This window comes from Coregonus lavaretus (assembly GCF_964263955.1).
Source record: "Coregonus lavaretus genome assembly, chromosome: 23".
Classification (NCBI taxonomy): Eukaryota; Metazoa; Chordata; class Actinopteri; order Salmoniformes; family Salmonidae; genus Coregonus; species Coregonus lavaretus.
Window position 1 is genome coordinate 15358261 of NC_140010.1, and position 26104 is coordinate 15384364.

General features: G+C 42.5%; 1 protein-coding gene across 1 annotated transcript in view; it reads left to right on the forward strand.

The window, feature by feature from the left end:
* Positions 1-676: 676 nt before the first annotated feature.
* LOC311098921 (voltage-dependent R-type calcium channel subunit alpha-1E-like) overlaps positions 677-26104 on the forward strand; it is a gene marked incomplete at its 3' end in the record, with an annotated part of 60858 nt that continues 35430 nt past the window's right edge. Inside the window, exons 1-6 of the mRNA XM_084139468.1 lie at positions 677-1002; positions 7425-7688; positions 11219-11324; positions 13998-14137; positions 21890-21993; positions 22136-22294. Coding sequence (XP_083995594.1) covers positions 899-1002; positions 7425-7688; positions 11219-11324; positions 13998-14137; positions 21890-21993; positions 22136-22294 — 877 coding nt within the window. The 5' untranslated portion in view covers positions 677-898. The remainder of the gene's footprint in view (positions 1003-7424; positions 7689-11218; positions 11325-13997; positions 14138-21889; positions 21994-22135; positions 22295-26104) is intronic.

Below are 26104 nucleotides of genomic sequence, written 5' to 3' on the forward strand. Positions count from 1 at the left end.
GGTGTTTCTATGTCAAACGTTTTTGTTATATTTCAGTCTTCTGTGATGTATATAAAGTCTAATATTGGGATACAAACTCAAAACGTTATACATTTCAACTCCATATCTGACATGGTACAGGTGTCTTCTTTGTTTTAAGACCATAACCATGTGTGTGAGGTGTAGACTTTTGTTTCAAAGTACATTTGTTTAAGACTACCAAGAAACACTCTGTGTGACCCTGATTTAGCCCACTGCAGTAAAAGGTTAGATGGAATCCGCAGTAGGGAGAAACAGCGCCACTGGCCGCCCCACCACCATTGTTATTGTTTTTGTTGCTGAGCTGAGCAGCATGGTAAAACAAATGTGCAGTACATATTGTGCTCTTCTATCGCACGTGCAATGATGTCAGAGGGGGGAAAACTGTGTTCGTTGTTTGCAGTAACTTCTATGCTGTTGTAATCACAAACGGACATGGCTGTTTCACCATTAACGATTTCAGAATTGTTTTAATCTATTCTCTCTCTCTATGTATCTTTCCCTAGCACTATGTTGATCCCAGCAGCCCTCCTATCCAGAGATGCTCACCAGCTCAGACAAATCTCTCTCTCTGATGGCCGACCACTGTGCCCCAGAGGGTTTGGCTTCCGGTCCCAAAGGCAGCACATCCAGTAGGGGGATGCACAGCATTCGCTCCTCCCTCTCTCTCCCTGAGCCCGAGGCATGGCGCCGGACCTCCAGCCCTGGCACCACCCGTCAAGGAGGCCTAGTCCAGGGGTCCCGCTCCTGCTCCTTGCAGGTTCCCCACTCCGGCCTGGAGACCCTGGATCTACCCCCGCGGGTGGCCAGCTTCGACGTCCCTTACAGGGTGGAAGAGGCAGGGTCGGACACAGGCTCAGGGTCTGTGAGCCCCTGTAGTATGCAGAGGAGACGTGGTGGCATCGTGGATCAGAGGGATGTGATCAGGGCCCACGAGTCGCACAAGATGCAGAGCACACCACAGGCCCGCAGGAAAGACTGGGAGTAAGTACACAAGATGGAGGGGGGAGGGGTTCTGTCTTCACAGCTCTGGCATGTGTCAAGATGAAAAGAAGCATAAATGTACAGAATGTATCCAGGAATAGAATGGATACAATCATTTATAAGAATGCACATAATAATCAGCCTTTGGTTGAGGTGTGGCAGATTCTCATGTTATGCTGTGATAACAAGACAGAATTACCAAAGTGGTCAATAGTCAATGGGCTCGCCTCACCTGGCTGCAAGTTCATTGGGCTGTACAGTGTCCCTTCAGACCGTACAGTGTCCTGTCTGACTGGCTGTACACATCTGTAGATTGAATCTGATGCTGTGTTACAATATTATTGGTGGTTGGGTTCTATCTACTGTATGCGTAGCTTGCTTGTGGAACTTTGAGCTCTGGAGCTCTGATTACCTCCTTAGCATCACTCAACTGTGGAGTGCCACTCCATCACGGTAACCCCACCCCCTCTCTCCCCCCTCCTCCCCCAGCACATCCTCTTTATCATACAGTACATACTGCACATACTGGTATTTACTGGGTTCTCTTGTTGTAATTCTCTCTTTGTCTCTGTCTCTCTAATGCTTCTCTCTCTCTCTCTCTCTCTCTCTCTCTCTCTCTCTCTCTCTCTCTCTCTCTCTCTCTCTCTCTCTCTCTCTCTCATGCTTCCTCTCTCTTTCGATTTCTCTCTTATGCTTTCTCTCTCATTTTCTCTTTTCCGCTCTCTCTCTCTCACTCTGTCATACACACTTACGTAATTACTCTTTTGTATCCCTACTACACTCGCACACTCTCTCTCGCTTCGCATCTCCCCACCGCCCCCTCACTCATTCATCATATACAGCCAAACATAATTGGGAGAGTTGTTTATTTCTGGTTGCAACCCAATGTTCCAATGTGCAACATTCAACGCAACGGGTCGACTCTGTCAGTCTTGCACTATGGTATCTATCAGGTTTGGAATCATTTAAAAGATCAGTCTGGGAATCACTGGGAATTCACCTCAACAACAGTTTTTACTTGTCAAAATGATATTCACTTTGGGAACTCACACAGTTATTCCCACTCATTCCCCCTTAATCCCACCTCTAGTGTTTGTGCAGTAGAAAGTCCAGCAGAAAGGCCAGACAATAGGGTTTATCTTAGTGTAGTGTGCATATCTGACCATTAGAGGATGCCACAGAATCAAACAAAGTATACCGTGGAAAATCAAATAGATAGTGGCAATGATAATGGAAAGAAAAGTTCTTGTTCTTCCCAGCTGTACACAAAAGAGTTTGGGTATTTGCTAAATATGAATGGTTGCTACTGTAAATATTCACAATTAACATCCAAATAGCAGGAGAGATGATTAGGCTATACATGTAGTGTATGACTGTTTTCAGTCAACTTTGAAGTAATTCTAAGTATCTTACAAAAGGTAACAAATAACTTTTAATGAAATACGAGTGTGTGTCTATTAGAAATACGGTACAGGATAGGGATTACTGTAGGAGACATAAACAACGTTTTACCATTATCATAATGCAACTTTGATTGAGAGGGTGGGGTGTGGTGTACAGTTACGTTATTAATAATATGTCTGTTTATATAAGCTTCAGTTATTGGTAAGACCAGACCGACATAACTCAGGAATAGAGAGTGTCTGTTGCTAGGTAACGGAGATAAAGAAAAACTCTTAAAGCCACTCCAATCAGCGTTGGTCGGGGTGAAATCCTCAGTTGACAATTACATAAATGCTCTTCAGAGTTCTGCCAATAAGTACACCCATTAATGTTTTAACTCATGGTGCATGTCACCGGCATACATTTCTCCCCCTTTCAAAGGAATATGTTTCAAATGGGCTGTGCTTATTTATTAGAATTTCCTCCTCCTAAGTGTTGTAAAGAGATAAATACATCATGAGTTTTTCCGCCATGTCTAAAGACACAAGAGATGGCACCGGAAATGCTCTTTTCCTCTTTGTAGCTCCAATACAGAAAGTCTTTCTGAAACGCATAATAGTAGAGATGTAGTGCAGATTTGGACCCCACCTACTATATCCGGTTACCCCACCAGTACAGACTGTAGGTTATTCAGTTGTTCCTGATGATGTCATCATAGGAACAACCATGCTAACCCTTTTGATGCTTTGTATTATAAAGTGACATCTGAAGGCATGAGAATGATGATGATGATGATGATGAGCTGAACTAATGATGATTGCATGATTAAGCTATCAATACTGGGTAGTAATCAATTCCAATTGGACTCAATCTGGAAACAAACCATGTGTTTCTTTGTGCAACTTTGATGATTAGATATTGGAATATGATTGTTGTTGCATTCAACCGTAGATATCCTATTAAATTACTAGATGGGCTATTTCATAAACCTTCAAAGGTCCAGAATGGGCTGAAAATGGCAGCTATATTGGCCATGGATAAATCCAAACCAGTCTAATTGGAATGAATGGCAGTAGAGGCAGAATCCTGATTTTACTTATGCAGGACAATAAAAGTAAGACGTGATATATCAGACATTGTCTAATAGAATTATTGTCAACCTAAAATATTGTCATATAATTATAAATACAGTATATATGGTTTTATACACATTTTCTGTATAAATAGCCTCTAAAATATATGTAAACAGACCATAAATGTCTAAATGTTTGTTTTCTTGGAAAGCTGTGCTATTATATGATACAATATCAGTACTTGTTGCATTTACAACTTGTCTAATCTCTATCATCAACTGATTTCAGCCAGTGTATGGCTGTGGATTGACTGCATTGTTTGAATGGAATGTTGGTATATTGGCAGTTACTTACTTAAAACATTTATGGAATCATTCCTCTAAAACTGGCTGGCTAGCTAGCTAACACACATACAGTGCAGATACATTCTTCAAATTCATTACTTTACACAATATCTTATCACAGCACTGGCAAACCATGGTTCACCAACTCCCTGACCAAAATGGCTGACCTTTATCCAATCATAAGAAGGTTAATGTCCATTCTAGTGTTCTAATTCCTAATTCTATGCTTTCAACATATGAGCAGTGCTCATAGTCATTCATTTCACTTCTTTCACTGGAATGAAATATTGTTTGAAGGCGGTATTGGCCCCTCCGTTTATCTAGAGGGACTGAAACCTTGACATGGTGTACCAGAAGTTGAGTTGCCCTGGGGGAGAAACCGATTTCTGTAGGAAGTGGTTGCTCTATTGTGCAACATGGCTTTTGTTGGCTAAATGAAAAGAACAGAGCAGAAATTCAAGAGAGCTGTGTCGCTATGGAAACAACTGTTAAGAGAGAGAAAAATGAATTTAATGTTTATAGAAATTGACAAATGTAGAGATAGGACCACTTCATCCCAAATCCCCCCCCCCCCCCCATAGGGATAGAGGGAGGGAGGTAGGGAGGGGGGGGGGGGGGGGGTTTGGGATGAAGTGGTCCTATCTCCACATCTCCCTCCATCCCCATTGGGAAGGGAAGAACAGCGGCAGATGGAATGAGAGAGCTCCATGTTGCCAAATTAGGTCTCCATCACACTCTGAGCGGGTGTGAAAGTCCCTGCTTTCTTCTCCTCTCTCTCCCACATAAAGGGGGGCAGTGCCTCAAGATCTATTTCATGATCTATTTTTATTTCAGACATGATATTCCAATATTAGCACAATGACCTGGATTGGTTAAATGTTTTTAATAGTAGCCTACAAGTCTGTCTTCATTAATGAACATACTGTATCTCAAAGCTCTCACTGTGTAGCCTAAAGCTAATATGTAACATTTAAGGTGGACACGTGGAAATCTGTTCATAACACCAGAGGAAACTTCAATTGGCCAATAAGTTATTATCAGACTTCTTTGTGTGATAAGGTTTACCTTTCGATTGGGGAGGCTTTCAGTAGTTTTCTTGGTTCCAATAAGTTCTCTTTGTCTCAAGTCTTTGTTTTAGTGTTATGGTGGTGGCTCTACAGAAACACAGTTTATGTTGATAGTGTGTTCACTAATGCAAGGACTGTGACCTAGTGGTACCAATGACACAGGTCATGTTTTGCAGACATTTTTGTTTAAATGCATTGCAGAGAAAGAGGCCTATTCGTGTGGGCAGATTGTCTGTCACCTTATTTTCTAGCTGTATTTTACTATAACATAATGCCAACACATAGGATCACTAATGTGTTCCTTTACTTTCAAAGGTGATTTTACCTCCACCCCTCTAACCCTACCCCCTTAGGAATTTTGGTTGTTGTTTTAAATTTAGAACTTACAACGCCAGGGTTGTGGGTTCGATTCCCACGGGGGGGCAGTATGAAAAAAATAATATATATACAGTGGGGAGAACAATTATTTGATACACTGCCGATTTTGCAGGTTTTCCTACTTACAAAGCAGGTAGAGGTCTGTAATTTTTATCATAGGTACACTTCAACTGCGAGAGACGGAATCTAAAACAAAAATCCAGAAAATCACATTGTATGATTTTTAAGTAATTAATTTGCATTTTATTGCATGACATAAGTATTTGATACATCAGAAAAGCAGAACTTAATATTTGGTACAGAAACCTTTGTTTGCAATTACAGAGATCATACGTTTCCTGTAGGTCTTGACCAGGTTTGCACACACTGCAGCAGGGATTTTGGCCCACTCCTCCATACAGACCTTCTCCAGATCCTTCAGGTTTCGGGGCTGTCGCTGGGCAATACGGACTTTCAGCTCCCTCACCTTCCACATGATCATTGATGCCCCACGAGGTGAGATCTTACATGGAGCCCCAGACCGAGGGTGATTGACCGTCATCTTGAACTTCTTCCATTTTCTAATAATTGCGCCAACAGTTGTTGCCTTCTCACCAAGCTGCTTGCCTATTGTCCTGTAGCCCATCCCAGCCTTGTGCAGGTCTACAATTTTATCCCTGATGTCCTTACACAGCTCTCTGGTCTTGGCCATTATGGAGAGGTTGGAGTCTGTTTGATTGAGTGTGTGGACAGGTGTCTTTTATACAGGTAACGAGTTCAAACAGGTGCAGTTAATACAGGTAATGAGTGGAGAACAGGAGGGCTTCTTAAAGAAAAACTAACAGGTCTGTGAGAGACGGAATTCTTACTGGTTGGTAGGTGATCAAATACTTATGTCATGCAATAAAATGCAAATTAATTACTTAAAAATCATACAATGTGATTTTCTGGATTTTTGTTTTAGATTCCGTCTCTCACAGTTGAAGTGTACCTATGATAAAAATTACAGACCTCTACATGCTTTGTAAGTAGGAAAACCTGCAAAATCGGCAGTGTATCAAATACTTGTTCTCCCCACTGTATATATGTTTTAAAAATAAAAAAGAATGTATGCACTCACTAACTGTAAGTCGCTCTGGATAAGAGCGTCTGCTAAATTACTCAAATGTAAATGTAAATATGTATTTTTGGAAAGTGACAATTTTGACAAAATGTCAGTGTTCATCCTTGAACACTGAAATATATATTGCCATGGAAACTGAAATATGTTTTTTCTATCTCATGACAATTCTCATTCAGATGTACAGTGTGTTGAAAATTGCCATAGGCTACTGAAAGACGTGGGAGGGGTTGCGCAAGTGTGCGGGAGCTCGCGCTCACTCTGTTTCATGGTCATTTGGAGGCAGGTAAACACATTGAAAGATAATCGTTCGCGGATCAAACCAGTATTCTAGCGCCAAATGTTTCTTTCTGTTGAAACAATTACATTTCTCATTGTTAAACGGATAAAGGAATTCGAAAATGTTTTAGACTACACAAATTGGTCGCTTCGGAAAGTTACCAAGATCTATTTTGACTGGATGAGAGGAGATGCGTAAAGTTTTTGGAGACCAGGATACATGTCCCGTGGATTCCATTGTCTAACGAAGATCAACTGGGTTTAGGCTAAACATGCATTCTATAGTGTACGTTACTGAATGTATATGTTTTTATAAAGTTTTAAGTGAAAAGTCGGTGGATGTTGTTCCTGTTCCGAGTTTATCCAGTGATGCGCTTACGTTACTGAATGTATATGTTTTTAGAAAGTTTTAAGTGAAAAGTCGGTGGATGTTGTTCCTGTTCCGAGTTTATCCAGTGATGCGCTTATGTTGAAACTTGTCTGGAGCGTAGCTGACCATCACCGTTCACTCGCCCAGACAGATGGGGTGATATAGATGGAAAGATGTTACAATCCGTGTAATCGAATCGTTATACATTATTATTATTAAAACTCAGCACGAAATTTACCTTTTGTAGTTTACTTCAGCATGGAATGACATGCATGGGGGTGGGGGGGGGGGGAGTTGGATCTTTGCGCCTCAACAGGTCGTCTGTCAATGGATATTTTATTACTCTACCAACACATTTGCTTTTTCATTTGTTTTGATATCCAAGGCAACAACATTTAGCAAGTTTTATTCTCGTTTTTCCCTCCATAGAATGGCTCGGTTTGGAGATGAGGTACAGATGACGATGGATTCCCGTGACTCCGGGGACCCAGAGCGCGGGGAGGACGGTGGGGACACTGCGTCAGGTACAGGGTCAGGGACGCTAAAACAAACCAAAGCGGCGAGGGCGCGCACCATGGCTCTCTACAACCCTATACCCCACCGGCAGAACTGCCTCACTGTCAACAGGTCGCTCTTCATATTCGCCGAGGACAATTTAATTCGGAAAACCGCCAAGAGGTTCATAGAATGGCCATATCCTTCCTTATACTATACATACTCAATCACACACACACACTTTATGCTTACCTGAATATCACAGCACTCTAGATTCGTTTTGTGTTGTCCGTCCGTTGTCAAACAGTATTGCTACCTGCTACATTGACTGGTGCATATCAGCACCATGGACAGCGCCCATACTTATCTAGCGCGCTATCCCACAATATTATTCACTATTGAAATTGACTCAATTAGTTGATTGTTTTGACTTCACTTTGACTGGGTTTGTAGTTTATAATATAATGGCTGTCCTCAGTCATCATTTGTTATGTATTTCTTTAGATTTGTTTGGACTGTGATAGTAAGCCTTCAGTTTCTTATTCTTTTTTTTATTTTTCTTCTTCATTGTTTTGAGGTACAGCACATTTGTCTGTTAGTCAGTCCAATGTTAGGCTACTGTCTGTCTGCCTGCCTGTCTGTCTGCCTGTCTGTCCGTCCTGCTGTCTGTCCTGCTGTCTGCCTGTATGTCTGTCTGTCCTGCTGTCTGCCTGTATGTCTGTCCTGCTGTCTGTCCTGCTGTATGTCTGCCTGTCTGTCTGTCTGTCTGTCTGCCTGTCTGTCTGTCTGTCTGTCTGTCTGTCTGTCTGTCTGTCTGTCTGTCTGTCTGTCTGTCTGTCTGTCTGTCTGTCTGTCTGTCTGTCTGTCTGTCTGTCTGTCTGTCTGCCTGCCTGCCTGCCTGCCTGCCTGCCTGCCTGCCTGCCTGCCTGCCTGCCTGCCTGCCTGCCTGCCTGCCTGCCTGCCTGCCTGCCTGCCTGTCTGTCTGTCTGTCTGTCTGTCTGTCTGTCTGTCTGTCTGTCTGCCTGTCTGCCTGTCTGTCAATCTATCATTTGTAATGACAACTACTTATAATTCCTGGTCTTCCTTCTTTTCCGTTATCCATCTCACTCAAACCCATAGATTTATCTCAAATGCTATAAAATGCTCAGCAAATGAGGAAAACAAATCAAATCAAATTGTATTCGTCACATGCTTGGTAAACAACAGGTCTAGACTAACAGTGAAATGCTTAGTTACAGGCCCTTCCCAACAATGCAGAGAGAAAGAAAATAGAGAAATAATAGAAAATGATCAAGAACGTGGAGTTCTGTCTGGCTATGGTTGCTGTGTGAATGTGAGCTGGCTGTGCTCACTGTAGTCAACAGGTCATGAGTGTGATAATTAGCTCTGCATACTGTGGGCGTAGGTTGTAGGCATATCTGTGCTGCCTTGTTGCACGGTGGAATATAAACCTGTCTATAAATAGGTGTCAGGACAAATTAAATATTTATTCACTTTTACTTTTTTCTACATTACCATCAGTCCTTGTACCTCATCACAGATACTCTCAGAGTTTAGGAAAATGAGCTATTGCTACAGTGTTGTGTTTAACCATGGAAATACATATGTTTTTGTTGTTGCCTTTTTCTATGCTAAATCTATCAATATCAACCAAAGACTACAGAGACTGCTGAGTTTTGTCATGCTAATACTTATAGTATAATGCTTACACTAATACGTTATTGTGCTTTACAGATAATGCATTGATTCCATAGTGCAATACACTGCTCTTTTGAGATGTATCATCATACTCATACATTGTGCCACTCTACTGCTTGCTGTTATTTAACCACCATCCCAGTTGTTGTGTGGGTGTGCAACCAGAGTGGTCAAGGCAAACTGAACACAGATGGTTGGAGGTATTTTCTAAATCTTTTTTTATTTCACCTTTATTTTGAAAAGGAGTCATGCTGAGTGTGAGTGTGAGACTGTCATTGTTCAGGAACAGATAGTATTTCGTTTTCTGCACTTGATTGAGCTTGTGTGAGGCAATGGAACTAATAGAAAAGTCCCAAAAGTGCAAGTTCCGCCCACCTGGTACTTCAAGGCACGTTCAATCAAACGTATTTGAATGAAAACAATACTTTTTAAAACCAGGTCTAGTTGTTGGTGGTGAATATTAATTCAAGTGGCTGTGAGTGACTAATGGGAGTCATGTCTCTGGAGAGTATTATTTTGTTGAGGAGTATTATTTTGTTGAGAAGTATTATTTTGTTGAGAAGTATTATTTTGTTGAGGAGTACTATTTTGTTGAGGAGTATTATTTTGTTGAGGAGTATTATTATTTTTAGAAGTATTATTTTGTTGAGGAGTATTATTTTGTTATTTAGATTGGCTATTTTTAACTAGTTTGAGTCGTGCTGACATGACGCAGACTCATCAATGTGATTCACAGTAGCTCCCAGAGGCCCCCGCCACAGTAGCTCCCAGAGGCCCCCGCCACAGCCCTCCTCAGTCAGTTAATGACACCATTTTCACTCAAGGCTAGAAATGAATAATGAAGGAGAAAGTGTGTCATGTGGCGCCTCTTACGATAGCCAAGACAAACACAGTCTCTCATGCACACATGTACGGCTGCACACACACACACACACACACACACACACACACACACACACACACACACACACACACACACACACACACACACACACACACACACACACACACACACACACACACACACACACACACACACACACACACACAAACACACACACACACACACACACACATTAACAGAGTGATGCAGCAGCAAAGCTGTGGGTATCACAGTTTACATACACAGGTCCCTCGAAGTGTTGCTCTGTGGGAAAGAGGCTCTCAGGCCAAAGGGACTTTTGAGCACACTCAGAGAAATGTTACGGTAAAAGGATGTTGCCATGGATACTACATTAGCTCTGACTGCTTCGATGCCAGTCTCTATTTGAACCATTCCGTCGTCCATCCATCTGTCATCTGATAATCCATCCATACAATTCTAATTTTACTGTAACTACCGACATCCACAGCCATTCTGTATTACCTGAGTATACCAAACATTAGGAACACCTTCCTAATATTGAGTTGCAACCCCCCCTCAGAACAGCCTCAATTCGTTGGGGCATGGACTCTACAAGGTGTTGAAAGTGTTCCACGGGGATGCTGGCCCATGTTGACTCCAATGCTTCCCACAGTTGTGTCAAGTTGGCTGGATGTCCTTTGGGTGGTGGACCATTCTTGATACACATGGGAAACTGTTGAGCGTGAAAAACCCAGCAGCGGTGCAGTTCTTGACACAAACCAGTGTACCTGGCACCTACTACCATACCCCGTTCAAAGGCACTTAAATTTTTTGTCTTGCCCATTCACTTTCTGAATGGCACATATACACAATCCATGTCTCAATTGTCTTTAACCTGTCTCCTCCAGTTCATCTACATTGATTGAAGTGGATTTAACAAGTGACATCAATAAGGGATCATAGCTTTCACCTGGATTCACCTGGTCAGTCTATGTCATGGAAAGAGCAGGTGTTCTTAATGTTTTGTAAACTCAGTGTATATATAATAGTTTCCATTGTAATGATATGCTCCCCCCCCCAACACCAATGTAATCAGCATTGTCATTATCATCGGTTTGTCACATGATTGTCTTGAACTGTATATGGTAATGTAAAAAAGCCCTTTCCTTAACCTTGTGGCCCTTACACCGTTTGAGTGGGTGATCCTGGCGACTATCACGGCCAACTGCATCGTCCTGGCCCTGGAACAACATCTTCCTGGGGAGGACAAGACCCCCATGGCCAAAAGACTGGTGAGACTACAGGCCTTGATCGGTTAATATTAGGCATTTAGGCTACATCTCAAATGGCACCATATTCACTATATAGTGTTGTAACTTAAATGGGTTGCAGAGTTTACAGTTTATTTCATAGCCAGACATAATTATTTGCAGATATGGATTACAGTTTACAAGTGAGGTCATTGTATTTTATTGCAATACATGTGACAGAACTATTTTAATCTTTCTGTTGTATTGGTTGAAAACTGCAAGTACCATAATGTCTTGAGGCAGGAAGTGAAAACAATATGTTTTGTACAGTCTAAAGTGGTAAAATGTAACGTGAACGATTTAATTCACTCAAAGAACCTTTCATCTCATAACTAAAAAGTAAAGTAGTGCACTATAATTAGGGAATAGGGTGCCATTTGGGATGCATGTTGCCAGGGTTGTGGGTTCGATAAAATAATGTATGCGCTAACTGTAAGTGGCTCTGGATAAGAGCGTCTGCTAAATGACTAAAATGTAAATGTATGTTACTTTACAGTAAACAATATGCCTAGCTGCCCATTTCCAGGTTAACAAGTCTAATTGCCATTCGGACCTATGGTTTCTGTTTTATTTTTTATTTTTTTATTTTTTTATGTTGGCTGTGATATGCTGCGTTCACGTGCTATCAGAAACTCGGAACCTAACTTACAGTTTTTCTTAATGGTTTTGGTATTTTCACAAGTATGTGTTGTATTGATGTTGTCGCATGCCTCATCCATGGCCAGAAGGAGGGTGGCACGCTCATGGTGATGGCAATCGTACACCTTCCACCTCCATGCTGAAAAATAATCCTCAATAGGGTTGAGGAAAGGAGAGTATGGGGCAGGTATAGGGTCACGAATCAGGGATGGGCCCAAAACCATGCCTGGACCACCTCTGCATGCTCAATTTTGTTGAGAATCACAATGAGGTGTGCAGCGTTGTAGGATCCAAGTAAAGGCCTACGTCCTACCTCACCATCTTCAGAGATAGCTGCGCACATGGAGATGTTTCCCCCACTTTGTCCAGGTACTTGGACGGTCGCCCGTTGGCCGAGTTTTGGCCAGGTTGAAGCCCGCTTCATCAAAAAATATATACTTGTGATGGTTCACAGCAGCATCAAGCACCATCACCCTCTAAAAATCTATTTTGGTTACTTATTTTTACAGTATAATTCCAATATGGTATTGTGAAGTAGCATGTGCATTAAATAGTAACTGTGCTGTACCTGAACATACTCGGCCCACAGTTGTTTCACCCGGTCAATGTTTCTCTCAAAAGGCACCAGGTAAATGTGTTTCATAGATACCTGGTGCCTCTTCAAAAGGCGGGCGATTGTTAGTAGGCTGATGGATGCCACATTGGCAAAGGTGTCATCGTTTTCCTCCATGGCCTGCTTTATTTCAGACAGCAGTATGTCATTCCTGGCCCACACCATTTCCACCACTGCCCACTCCTGCTGGTCGGTCAGCACACAGCCATGGCCACCACCATGGGGTCTTCTGTCAATTCTGAGGGTAGAACAGAGTATACTGTCAATAGATCATACTGTAAGACTACTAACATGTTTTGTGAATTTACATGCATTACTACATGTAATGTACTGTAAATGTAATGGTAAAGCATAGTGCATATCCTGCAGACTTACCAGTTTTCTTGGCAAAATGTTCTCTTGATCGAATTGACAGTTCCCTGCCGTCTGCCTCCCTCTCTCTGATGTCCACCTCTTTGACGGGGACCATGCCCACCCTCTTTGACGGGGTCCATGCCCACCTAGTTTACCTCTTTGACGGGGACCATGCCCACCTAGTTTGACCTCTCTGATGGGCCTCTTGTCCAAAAACTCTTTGATTTCTTCCTCTCTCTTGCTGTCTATCCTGCTCCATGTTCACACACCATTTTATATGGTGACCAATTGTGGTTACTACTATGGGAAATCAAATAGCAATAATGAGTAGTCATTATGTATGGTTAGCATGTATCATACATGTAATTTAGATGTTTATACTTTACAAACACACATATTATTTCTGTAGTTCTCAAATTCCATATATAGTAGACAAACCAGTTTAAAATCTATAGGTTTACCAAACGGTTAAATTATTAACCATTAAGCACAGTTGGATTAAGTGATGGTCAAATGTATTTAAATAAATGAGAAGAGAATCATATGAAAAGTATTGTAAGCATTGCATTGTGAACGGCAATTACTTTATATGAAAGGTATTTCTAGATGAAACACTGATTAGGTTTGGTGAAAAAGTTACTGTGTGATTTTGTGTGTTGTACATAGTCAATTGAAAATGTGCTTAAAGTTTTGAAAGAACTGCCTTTTTTGATTATCTGTTTTGAGTTTTGTACTAAGAGTTGTGTGAAATTTTACCACATACTTGTGAAAATAGTACAAAAGCGATAAAAAAAATAATAATGAATTTGCGTAGAGCTTCCGATTTGTGGATTCTGATACTTCCCAAGTGGGAAACTCGGGATCATATTTTTACGAGTTAGCAAGTCGGAAATGTCAGAGTTTCCTAGTTCAGACTAGCACTTGAACGCGGCATTAAACTGCACATTCTCATGCATGCATACCCTCACAAACATACCTGTGTAAATGTACTATATGGTTTGTGTCCCTCTGATGTTCTAATGCATCCATACTGTATCTTCCCCCTACAGGAGTGTACTGAGCCTTACTTCATCGGGATCTTCTGTTTTGAGTTTGGCATCAAGCTGGTGGCCCTGGGCTTTGTGTTCCATAAAGGCTCCTACCTGAGGAACGGATGGAATATCATGGACTTCATCGTGGTGGTCAGCGGGTGAGTTACAACTAGTGAAATATGGATTGCTATGCATTTGTGTGGGACATTTGGACTAGAAGCTCTGGCACACTTACGATTGACAAATATCACTTGTTTATTTTGTGCCAATGTTTTGGCTTCAAGGCCTTAGTCAGAACATTTTCTTGGAGCTCAGCTGGTGAGGGACAGCATGGGCCTCTTACGTCTCCTCTCCGTGACCTCCAAACCTGTGGCTATGTGTCCACAGTGGTTTTTCCTTGTGGACAATGCAAACAGATCCATATGGATCTTGTCTTCTGCAGTTAGGCAGTTACTATTAATGATTGGTTAGATAGCTGTTCATTATTACAAAATGAAAATGTGTGTTCACTCATGTGTGCTTATGCATAACAAGGTGAAGTGTGTGATTCCCCTGCACAGTGTGGCTATGCAGCCAGCAGATAGGTGGGTGGATAAGTGGATTGGCTGTCGTGTCGAAAACCTGTTTAGTTTTGCCCCCCAGGGCCTCTGTGAATTACATGTAAATGTAGTCAGAAAGAGAGCGAGAGAGAGAGAGAGATAGAGAGAGAGAGAGAGAGAGAGCGAGGGAGAGAGAGAGAGAGAGAGAGCATAGAGAGAGAGAGAGAGCATAGAGAGAGAGAGAGAGAGAGAGAGAGAGAGAGAGAGCATAGAGAGAGAGAGAGAGAGAGAGAGAGAGAGAGAGAGAGAGAGAGAGAGAGACAGAGAGAGAGAGAGCTTGGGTTAATTTATGCTTTATGTTTATCTAACACTTTACTTATTCATAATGCTCTAAGTCAACATTATTGGCATCCATATTGGGTGTGTTCTGTTGTATGGAGGGAAGCAGCATACAGCATACAGTATTCAGGGAAGATAGCTGTCGGCATGTTGACATCACAGCTCACCCCAACGCCCACATCTCTCTCTCTCTCTCTCTCTTCACTTTCTCTCGCTGAATGCACTTACATAAAAGGACCTGCATCACGTTAACACACCGTTTAGAACAGAGCCAAACTCAACAGCTGTTCTATCACCATTTAGTAGATACTGTCTAAAAAATATGGAAGAATCTAAAACAGAGCCTCTAGGTGTAAAATATATATTATAAATGTTTTCTCTAGGACACAATACCCAAAAAGTGCAATCTGCAGAAAAGCTACAGAGACAAACATTTTGGTTACTCAACCATAATAATCAGTGGGGGGGTCACGGAAGGTCAGAGAGACCACTCCATGTCCGTACAGCCTCTGGATTCAAGTATTATGAGGACAGACAAACTGTCTGGCGCGGTCATATACTGTAGTTTATAGAGGCGTTTGTATAGTGTGTCCTTTTGTCTGAGCCAGTAATGAGTAAAAGAGAAAACATCCATGCTGTTCTCTTATTGTGTCATGAGCAGTCATCTAGTTAATGTTGAAAAGAGAGGTGGATAATGGCTCTCGACTACAGAGCCAGCACTCTATTATCAAGTAGAACAGTCTCCTGCTGGGTGGTCAAAAAGTGTACAGTATGTGTACTGTATGTGTAGTGTGTGTGTGTGAGAGAGAGAGAAGAGAGAGAGAGAGAGAGAGAGAGAGAGAGAGAGAGAGAGAGAGAGAGAGAGAGAGAGAGAGAGAGAGACAGAGAGAGAGAGAGAGAGAGAGAGAGAGAGAGAGAGAGTTGTTAATGCACTATGCCTGTGGAGGCCTCTAGGTCAGGTCAGGACCTGGGTGAATCAGAGCTGTTTCAGTTCGATGCTTCATCCCCTGACAAGTGTCACTATTTCAAATGAGAGATGTGTCATGTTTTTTCCTGCTACTCATTGCTACTCGTGCTCAGTATATTGCATGCTGTGCACTGTATATTACTGTGAGCGATAACAGTGGTGGAAAAAATACTTAATTGTCATACTTGAGTAAAATTAAAGATACCTTAATAGAAAATGACTCAGGTACCCGAGCGGTTAAGAGTGTTGAGCCAGTAACCGAAAGGTTGGTGGTTCGAGCCCCTGAGCTGACTAAGTGAATAATCTGTCGATGTGCCCTTGAGCAAGGCACTTAACCCTAATTGCTCCTATAAATCGCTCTGGATTAGATCGTCTGCTAAATTACTAAAATGTGAAAGTTACCCAGTAAAATACTTCTTGAGTAAAAGTCTAAAAGTATCTTTGTTTTAAACATACTTAAGTACAGTGGTGGAAAAAGTACTCAATTGTCATACAAAATTAATACTATTCATAAAAATCTTCCCCAAAATCTTTCTCCAAAAGTTCCAAAAGACCTTACTGCACTTATCTGACATACTTTCTGGTGGAAGGCATGTTCCCCCTCCCCTCCCCTCCCCTCTCCTCCCCTCCCCTCCTCTCCTCTCCTCTCCTCTCCTCTCCTCTCCTCTCCTCTCCTCTCCTCTCCTCTCCTCTCCTCTCCTCTCCTCTCCTCTCCTCTCCTCTCCTCTCCTCTCCTCTCCTCTCCTCTCCTCTCCTCTCCTCTCCTCTCCTCTCCCCTCCCATCTAGGAAGTAAGTCAGACATAAAAGGAACGTGTCACGGCTGCGGCCGACTGGGAAATGAAACAAGGCCAGTGGGCCAGTAGCTGGCGGCTTTCATTCCGTCTGAAATTAATGAAATTGTTGGAACCTAATCTACAGGGACTCAGAGCTCAATTAAGAATTCTTAATTTTTTGATGGGGAGCGTGTGTAGAAAACCCCAGATTTGCAGCGATTCTGAACGTGGTCAATTACAGTAGCTCCCCCGGCAACAAGTTTGGTACAGGTGGATTAGATGTCATTGATTAGCGTAGACTTGTATGCCAGGTGAATTGTATTGCATATGTCGGTACCCCAATTATGCATTAGTAGAACTGGATAGCTACAGTATATTATGCACTTATACAGTACTATGTATGTTTAGGAGTTTCTTGTTGCTTGGATTTGAACATGCAACCCTTTAGTCTCTAGTCCATGTCTCTCCACGTCTCTACCCTCTTTGCCACACTGCATCCCATTGTACTACTCACCAATCAATGTACTACTCACCAATCAATCAATCAATCAATCAATCATGCGTCATTCAGTCACATGTCCCGCTGTGTCTCAACCCTCTATGCCACACTGCATCCCATTGTACTACTCATCCCTCTATCTACTGTATGTGACAGCCTGAAATGACAGACTACAGACCAATTCATCATCCCCGCTCCTCGCCCCTCTCTCTCTACTGTATGTGTCAGACCAACTCATCGTTCCTGCTCCCTGCTCCCCTCACCCGCCAGCCCGATCCTCCACCCTTCGCACCCCGCCCCTTGTGCCCCTCTCTGCTGTCCCTGTTGGAGAGTGTGTGTGACACTTAGCTGTAATGCATAATAGATTTGGGTGGGTGTTCTGAATGATTCAATAGCCATCTAGCACAGAGACAGCTACTCCATGCTGTGTGTGTGTGTGTGTGTGTGTGTGTGTGTGTGTGTGTGTGTGTGTGTGTGTGTGTGTGTGTGTGTGTGTGTGTGTGTGTGTGTGTGTGTGTGTGTGTGTGTGTGCGCGCGCGCGCGTGTGTGTGTGGTGTGTGTGTGTGTGTGTGTGTGTGTGCGTGCTTGCATGTGTGTGTGTGTGGGAGTGGATGACCTGTACTCAGTATTGCCTCACAACTCACACACAGCTATACTGTATACAGAACACAGACCCTGCTCCTCAGCATATATTCAGTCCACCTCTTTATTCCCCTTTGTTTTCCTTCTCAGTCTGTATACAGCAATGGCTCTTTTATACAGCAGTTATCCCCTAAACCAATCAATTAATCAATTAACAAATTAATCACTCAACAAATTAATCCATTAACCAAATAATCACTCAACCAATCAATCGTGCATCATTCAGTCACATAATCCCATTGTGCCCTTGATAGTGAACTCAAGAAATGAATTGATATGTTATATTGCATTAGAAGTACTTGTACTCACCATGGGTGGTAACCTTGAGTTTAAAAAGAGAGTGTGTGTAGGGGTCTCATTTCCAATCGTGTTTTGCTAATTGAACTGTATAAACAATTGTTTCTAGTCCCATGTGGGTAGTCGTTGTGAAAACACAGACCCAGCTATTTATTCTGTGACTAATAATGGATTAAGCCGCCTACTTTTCTAATCCCAATGGAAGCATGCGGAACGTTTTATAAAACATTATGTTTATGAAGTTAAATGGAAGATAATGCACTTAAGACTAGTACAGTCATCTATAGGCGTACACACAGGACTCCTCTGTTTGTCTTGTCATTCGCTGTAAGCAGTCTTCTTAAAATGGCAGCAACGTGATGTTCAAATAGAGTTTCTCTCTCCTTTTTTCTTATATTTCCCTCCCAGTGTTCAGTGGTTGTTCTCTGTGTAGGTGGAGGTGTGTGGGAGAGACCGGCAGGCCACATTCTGTTCATGTAATGAATTCAAGCACTTAAAAGTCAGTTTCAGTACAATACAGTGTTACACTATGAGGCGACTGGGAAGGCAGCGCAACCACTCAGTGTAACGTGAACGAACGACGACAAACCAACACGGAAACAGCATAAATCAATTCCAGAAATCTGGCTCAGCTATTCATATCTGTACATTACATTAACATCTACATTCTTAGAAAAAAAGGTGCTATCTAGAACCTTAAAGGGTTCTTTGGCTGTCCCCATAGGATAACCCTTTGAAGAACCCTTTTTGGTTCCAGGTAGAACCCTTTTGGGTTCCATGTAGAACACTAATGTAACCAAAAAGGGTTATCCTATGGGGACAGCCGAACAACCCTTTGGGAACCCTTTATTCTCAGATTGTACTGAACATTCACTCTAATAGCTAATGTATTTCTCCAGTTCAGGTCATGGTGGATTTAGACTGTGTAGATGTGACAGTTGGTCTGAGTAGCCTGAGTGCCAGTCTGTTTGTGCTATCATGTCAACTGGCACTCATTATCGTGTTTGGCTTAACAATGACAGCAATGTCATTGAGTTGGCAAGAGCACAAACAGATCTGGGACCAGGCTATTGGTCTTGTGGCTCTGAGAGCAAACCAAACCAGTCTCTCATTTGTGGTAAAAAGAAAACAACACTTGGAGAAAACATTTTTTAAAGGTTTTCCCTTGCATTGATTGTATTATTATTGTTGTTCTGGTGATTTGTTTGGACAGAAGGGATTCAGTAGCATGAAACTAGTGTTCTGTGGTCAGAATAAATTATCTTCCAAAATCAGCCATGAAGGAGCAGCTTTTGTTCAATGTGTTTGATGGCTGTAGACTCCCACACCTCTCCACGCTCTCTCTCTGCTCTCTCTCTCTCTCTCTCTCTCTCTCTCTCTCTCTCTCTCGCTCTCTCTCTCTCTCTGCTCTCTCTCTCTCTCTCTCTCTCTCTCTCTCTCTCTCTCTCTCTCTCTCGCCTTCTCTCTCTCTCTCCTTCTCTCTCTCTCTCTCTCCATCCCTCTCTCTATTGTGTGGGCTCACACTTGAGTTTCTGCCATGTGCTTTCTGCCCACCCTCCTCAAACACACCCTCCCCCACAATCCGCAGCACTTACTATCAGAAGTGAATTGATTAATCTATACGTAGAATAGAATGAATGCCTGTTCAAAGTCATACATGTATGGCGTCAGCAATGCAGCGTTCAGCACAATGTACAGGAAGTACAGTTAATACAGAGACTGATTTGCCTTTCTTTACTTCCTGTTGGTTGCTGTAAATGTTTTCAATGTTTGTGTGCGTGGGTGGAGGGATGTCAATACGTGCGTGGGTTGTTGAGGGATGTGAATAGGGTCGTTCAATGTCATTTCAGCAAGCCATGACACCCACCATCTCAGATTGTTCTTAACTCATTTCTGTAGTTAGAAACAGATAAGATTAGTATTCCTAAAACATTATTTTGGTGAAATAGAATTTTATCTCTGAGAAATTAATCTAATTGACTGCACCCAAATTGGCTATTTTAATTTATAGGATTCATATAATCTTCAATAAATATAGTAGCTAACATCCGATTTGGACCATAATTCTTCTTAACAATGAGTAAGACATGAGGAATCCAATACAATTTCAAAAGCCACCCACGGCACCCCCCTACACAACCCACGCCAATCCCACCCCAACAACCAGTGTACAGTATCAGTTCCCTATGTTTGACAAGTAGTATAAAGATGTGGTTTGGAGTATGCTTTTTCATCCTTTGTAATGTATTTCCTGTGACTCTGGTGATGGTCTCTCCCCCCCCCCCCCCCCACCCATTTAGAGAAATTAGTCGTGGTCAAAAGGGTGTGGTGGCAGTAGCAGGAACAGCGGCACCTAGTGGGCAAAACCTAGTACTTTCACACTAATTTATGGTAAATAATGTTTACCATAAATTCGTGTGAAAGTACCAGGTTTTGCCCACTAGGTGCCGCTGTTCCTGCTACTGCCACCACACCCTTTTTGTGTTTATTAAATGGATCACAATATTTTCTTTGCAACTTTGAGCAGAAAACCAATAGCTTTTGCTCATGACGAAAATACATTGTGTGGTCAATTGTGTGGTCAAGCCAGTCCTCTATGAAAGCAATTCAGATTGTCCTTCTCTTAGCAACCTAATGCTTCAACCCAACTATGGCAGCTCTCTGAGATTCTTATATGAAAACTTTTCCTACAAGCCCAAAACTTTGATGGACAAATGGGTGAGTGATTAAAATGTTGTGACGACCCTAATAAAATAATACAAATGTAAACCATTGCATGGCAGTCGTATGTTTTACAATACAATTATTAGAAAACATCTCTATATGTAGTGTGATTTACCATTAAACCCAACCCAGCCCAATACCGTTAGCCTTGCAAAACACTATACAGTGTGTGTTGGGGACTTGTACCATTGAAAACCACTAGAGAACATAACATTGAAACCATTAGAACTGCTGTAGCCTAAGGGTTTGCTTGTTCACCAGGAATGGTCTAACTAGTCTTTTTTTTTAAGGGAATAAACCACACACAGAGGGGCCGTTTCCTAGACACAAATTAAGCCTAAGAGAAGGACAAACTGAATTGCTTTCAGGACTGGCTTGAATTGTGAGGATGACCGCACAATTTATTTCCATCATGAACAAAAGCTATTGGTTTTCTACCCAAAGTTGCAAAGAAAATGTTGTAATCCATTTAATAAACACAAGAGACCAGCAAAATGGATATAAGTATCAGGAACAGTGGCATCTAGTGGGCAAAACGTGGTACTTCCACACTGATTTATGGTAAATAATGAAAATAAACATCACCAGATTCACAAGGAATACATTACATAGTATGGAGAAGCAATACTCCAAGCAGTAGCTCCATACTACTTGTCAAACTGATACTGTATACTGGTTGTTGGGGTGGAATTGGCTTGTGGGGTCCGTGGGTGGCTTTTGACCATTTTATTGGATTCCTCATGTCTAACTAATTTCAACAAAATATTGTTTCAGGAATGCTCATCTTATCTGTTTCGAACTACAGAAACGGTTTCAGAACAATCTAAAATGGTGGGTGGAGAAATCCTCTTTCTTATGCTTTTTGAGGTGGAATGACTCAGTAGCTATGTAGATGGATAGATGCCTGTAAGGTGTATTTGGTTCGTACACAAAACTATAGATCCATACTGAATGATGGCAATGTTCTGTCAAACTGATTGTATCGCTCTGAATGTGATAAGTTATCAGATGATAATTGTGGGTTAATTTGATTTCCTCAACGTAGAACGCTGCTGTCCCCCAAAGTCCCTTATTCATAAACCACACTGCTTATTAACCATTTATTCCATTGGAAAACATGTGTCGGCAGAATTCTGGCCACAGCAGGGGCCCACATGAACATCCCCGTGGACCTGCGGACCCTGAGGGCGGTGCGAGTCCTGAGGCCTCTCAAACTGGTCTCTGGGATCCCTAGTAAGTACACTGCATATCAATCACCAGCTGAAATATCAACCAGTTACATTATCATAATACCACAATCTGTACTTTACTACAATGTCTTATTCTCAGAGGCAATCAGGCATTAACTATTCATACACGTATGTGGTGTCACCAGGCTTGCAGATCGTGCTGAAGTCCATCATGAAGGCCATGGTGCCTCTGCTCCAGATCGGCCTGCTCTTGTTCTTCGCCATTCTGATGTTCGCCATCATTGGCCTGGAGTTCTACAGCGGGAAGCTACACCACACCTGTCTACCTACTGCTGACATCCTGGGTAGGAACATACTCCACTCTCGCTCACACTCCCTGTATTTCATACACTACCCCAGTGGTTCCCAACCTGGGGTGTTAGGACCCCTGGGGTTACTTGGCCTATCCACAGGGGGCACTTGAGAAGACTCATTAGACCATAGGCCTACTGGTAAAATGCACATGAGAGGGGTACTTCAGGGGTAATCTGGGCAGAGCAAAATTCAGTTGGCAGTATAGTAACCGGAAAAGGTGGGGAACCATTGCACTACCCCACACTCTCTGTATTTCACACACTACCCCAAACTCCCCCACACTGCCTGTATTTCACACACTACCTCACACTCCCTCACACTCTCTCTCTAGCAAAACCTCTTTGCCCACGTCTACCTCTATCCCTGGAGGAGGTCCCCTTACCCTATGTGCTCCATTTTCTCCCTATTATACTGTATTTAACTTTAACAAACTGTATTTAACTCTCTCTCTCTCGCTCTCACTCTCTCTCTCCCCCATGCACTGTTATTAAGAACATCTTTATATAATGCTACTCTTATACCTGTCAGCTTCATGAGGACCATTCGGTCCCATCTAACCCTACTCTATAAGAATAAGTACTCTTAGAAAAAAGGGTTCCAAACGGGTTTTTCAGGAGAACCCTTTTTGGTTCCAGGTAGAACCCTTTTTGGTTACAGGTATAACTATTTTGGGTTGCATGTAGAACCCTCTGTGGAAAGGGTTCTACATGGAACTGAAAATGGTTCTACCTGGAACCAAAAGGGCTCTACCTGGAACCAAAAAGAGTTATTCAAAGGGTTCTCATATGGGGACAGCCAAATAACAATTTTAGGTTCTAGATAGCACCTATTTTTCTAAGAGTGTATTGTTGTTTTGTTTTTATTTACACAGTCATGTTTCAAACGGCTTTGTCTGACTTGTTTACTGTACTTACAGGCTTCTAATTTGCACAAAGGGTGGACAATTCCTTTGTTAGATGATGACATGGGACAAACATATTATTAATGTTAGTACGCCCAACTGAGCTGCCAAGCTACATTTCAATTAGCCAACAATGATTACTCTGTAATCACACAAGCCAAAAATAGTATTTTATTTACTCTAACATGGAAAACAAATGGTTTGACCCAGTGATATACTGTATGATCAATCTCCAGCAATGTGTATTTCTCAACTGTCAATTAATGCAGCAGCACTGACCCCTGGGATGTTGGTGACTGGTCCCTGAGTTGGTTAGCTGACACAGATTCAGTCAGTTGTCAAGTGCCAGTTTTTAATCTAAGCGGTCCTCCAAGGACAAAGGATCATAGCTCTCCTGTTGTAATTAAGGTTGAGAGGAACACCGCTCTACAGTCGTGGTCAAAAGTTTTGAGAATGCCATAAGTATTGGTCTTCACAAAGTTTGCTGCTTCAGTGTTTTTAGATGTTACTATGGTATACTGAAGTATAATTACAAGCATTCCATAAGTGTCAAAGGCTTTTATTGACAATTACATTAAGTTTATGCAAAGAGTCAATATTTGCAGTGTTGACCCTTCTTTTTCAAGACCTCTGCAATCCGCCCTGGCATGCTGTCAATTAACTTCTGGGCCACATCCTGACTGATGGCAGCCCATTCTTGCATAATCAATGCTTGGAGTTTTTCAGAATTTGTGGGTATTTGTTTGTCCACCCGCCTCTAGAGGATTGCCCACAAGTTCTCAATGGGATTAAGGTTTGGGGAGTTTCCTGGCCATGGACCCAAAATTTCAATGTTTTGTTCTCCGAGCCACTTAGTTATCACTTTTGCCTTATGGCAAGGTGCTCCATCATGCTGGAAAAGGCATTGGTTGTCACCAAACTGTTCTTGGATGGTTGGGAGAAGTTGCTCTCGGAGGATGTGTTGGTACCATTCTTTATTCATGGCTGTGTTCTTAGGCAAAATTGTGAGTGAGCCCACTCCCTTGGCTGAGAAGCAACCCCACACATGAATGGTCTCAGGATGCTTTACTGTTGGCATGACACAGGACTGATGGTAGTGCTCACCTTGTCTTCTCCGTACAAGCTTTTTTCCGGATGCCCCAAACAATCAGAAAGGGGATTCATCAGAGAAAATGACTTTACCCCAGTCCTCAGCAGTCCAATCCCTGTACCTTTTGCAGAATATCAGTCTGTCCCTGATGTTTTTCCTGGAGAGAAGTGGCTTCCTCGCTGCCCTTCTTGACACCAGGCCATCCTGGTTTTCGTCTCACTGTGTGTGCAGATGCACTCACACCTGCCTGCTGCCATTCCTGAGCAAGCTCTGCACTGGTGGTGCCCCGATCCCGCAGCTGAATCAACTTTAGGAGACGGTCCTGGCGCTTGCTGGACTTTCTTGGGCACCCTGAAGCCTTCTTCACAACAATTGAACCTCTCTCCTTGAAGTTCTTGATGATCCGATAAATGGTTGATTTAGGTGCAATCTTACTAGCAATATCCTTACCTGTGAAGCCCTTTTTATGCAAATCAATGATGATGGCATGTGTTTCCTTGCAGGTAACTATGGTTAACAGAGGAAGAACAATGATTTCAAGCACCACCCTCCTTTAAAGCTTCCAGTCTTTTATTCTAACTCAATCAGCATGACAGAGTGATCTCCAGCCTTGTTCTCGTCAACACTCTCACCTGTGTTAACGAGAGAATCACTGACATGATGTCAGCTGGTCCTTTTGTGGCAGGGCTGAAATGCATTTTCATGGCAAAGAGGGACTTTGCAATTAATTGCAATTAATCTGGTCACTCTTCATAGCATTCTGGAGTATATGCAAATTGCCATCATAAAAACTGAGGCAGCAGACTTTGTGAAAATTAATATTTGTGTAATTCTCAAAACTTTTGACCACGACTGTAGACATCCGCTACTCCTAAATCCTATTTCAATCTATGGTGACTTTGGAAAAGGTTAGATGCAGTGCTAATGTAATCAGGCTGAAAAGATTTGCCATGGATCCTCAGATTCTCAAAACTCCCTGCCATCCAGGACCTCTATACCAGGCGGTGTTAGAGGAAGACCCTTAAAATTGTCAAAGACTTCAACCACCCAAGTCATTAAAAACTTGCTAGTAAGATTGCACCTAAATCAACAATTTTTCGGATCATCAAGAACTTCAAGGAGAGAGGTTCAATTGTTGTAAAGAAGGCGTCAGGGTGCCCAAGAAAGTCCAGCAAGCGCCAGGACCGTCTCCTAAAGTTGATTCAGCTGCGGGATTGGGGCACCACCAGTGCAGAGCTTGCTCAGGAATGGCAGCAGGCAGGTGTGAGTGCATCTGCACTCACAGTGAGGCGAAGACTTTTGGAGGATGGCCTGGTGTCAAGAAGGGCAGCAAAGAAGCCACTTCTCTCCAGGAAAAACATCAGGGACAGACTGATATTCTGGAAAAGGTACAGGGATTGGACTGCTGACTGGGGTAAAGTCATTTTCTCTGATGAATCCCCTTTCTGATTGTTTGGGACTTCCGGAAAGCACCTTGTCCGGAGAAGACAAGGTGAGCACTACCATCAGTCCTGTGTCATGCCAACAGTAAAGCATCCTGAGACCATTCATGTGTGGGGTTGCTTCTCAGCCAAGGGAGTGGGCTCACTCACAATTTTGCCTAAGAACACAGCCATGAATAAAGAATGGTATCAACACATCCTCCGAGAGCAACTTCTCCCAACCATCCAAGAACAGTTTGGTGACGACCAATGCCTTTTCCAGCATGATGGAGCACCTTGCCATAAGGCAAAAGTGATAACTAAGTGGCTCGGAGAACAAAACATCAAACTTTTAGGTCCATGGCCAGGAAACTCCCCAGACCTTAAT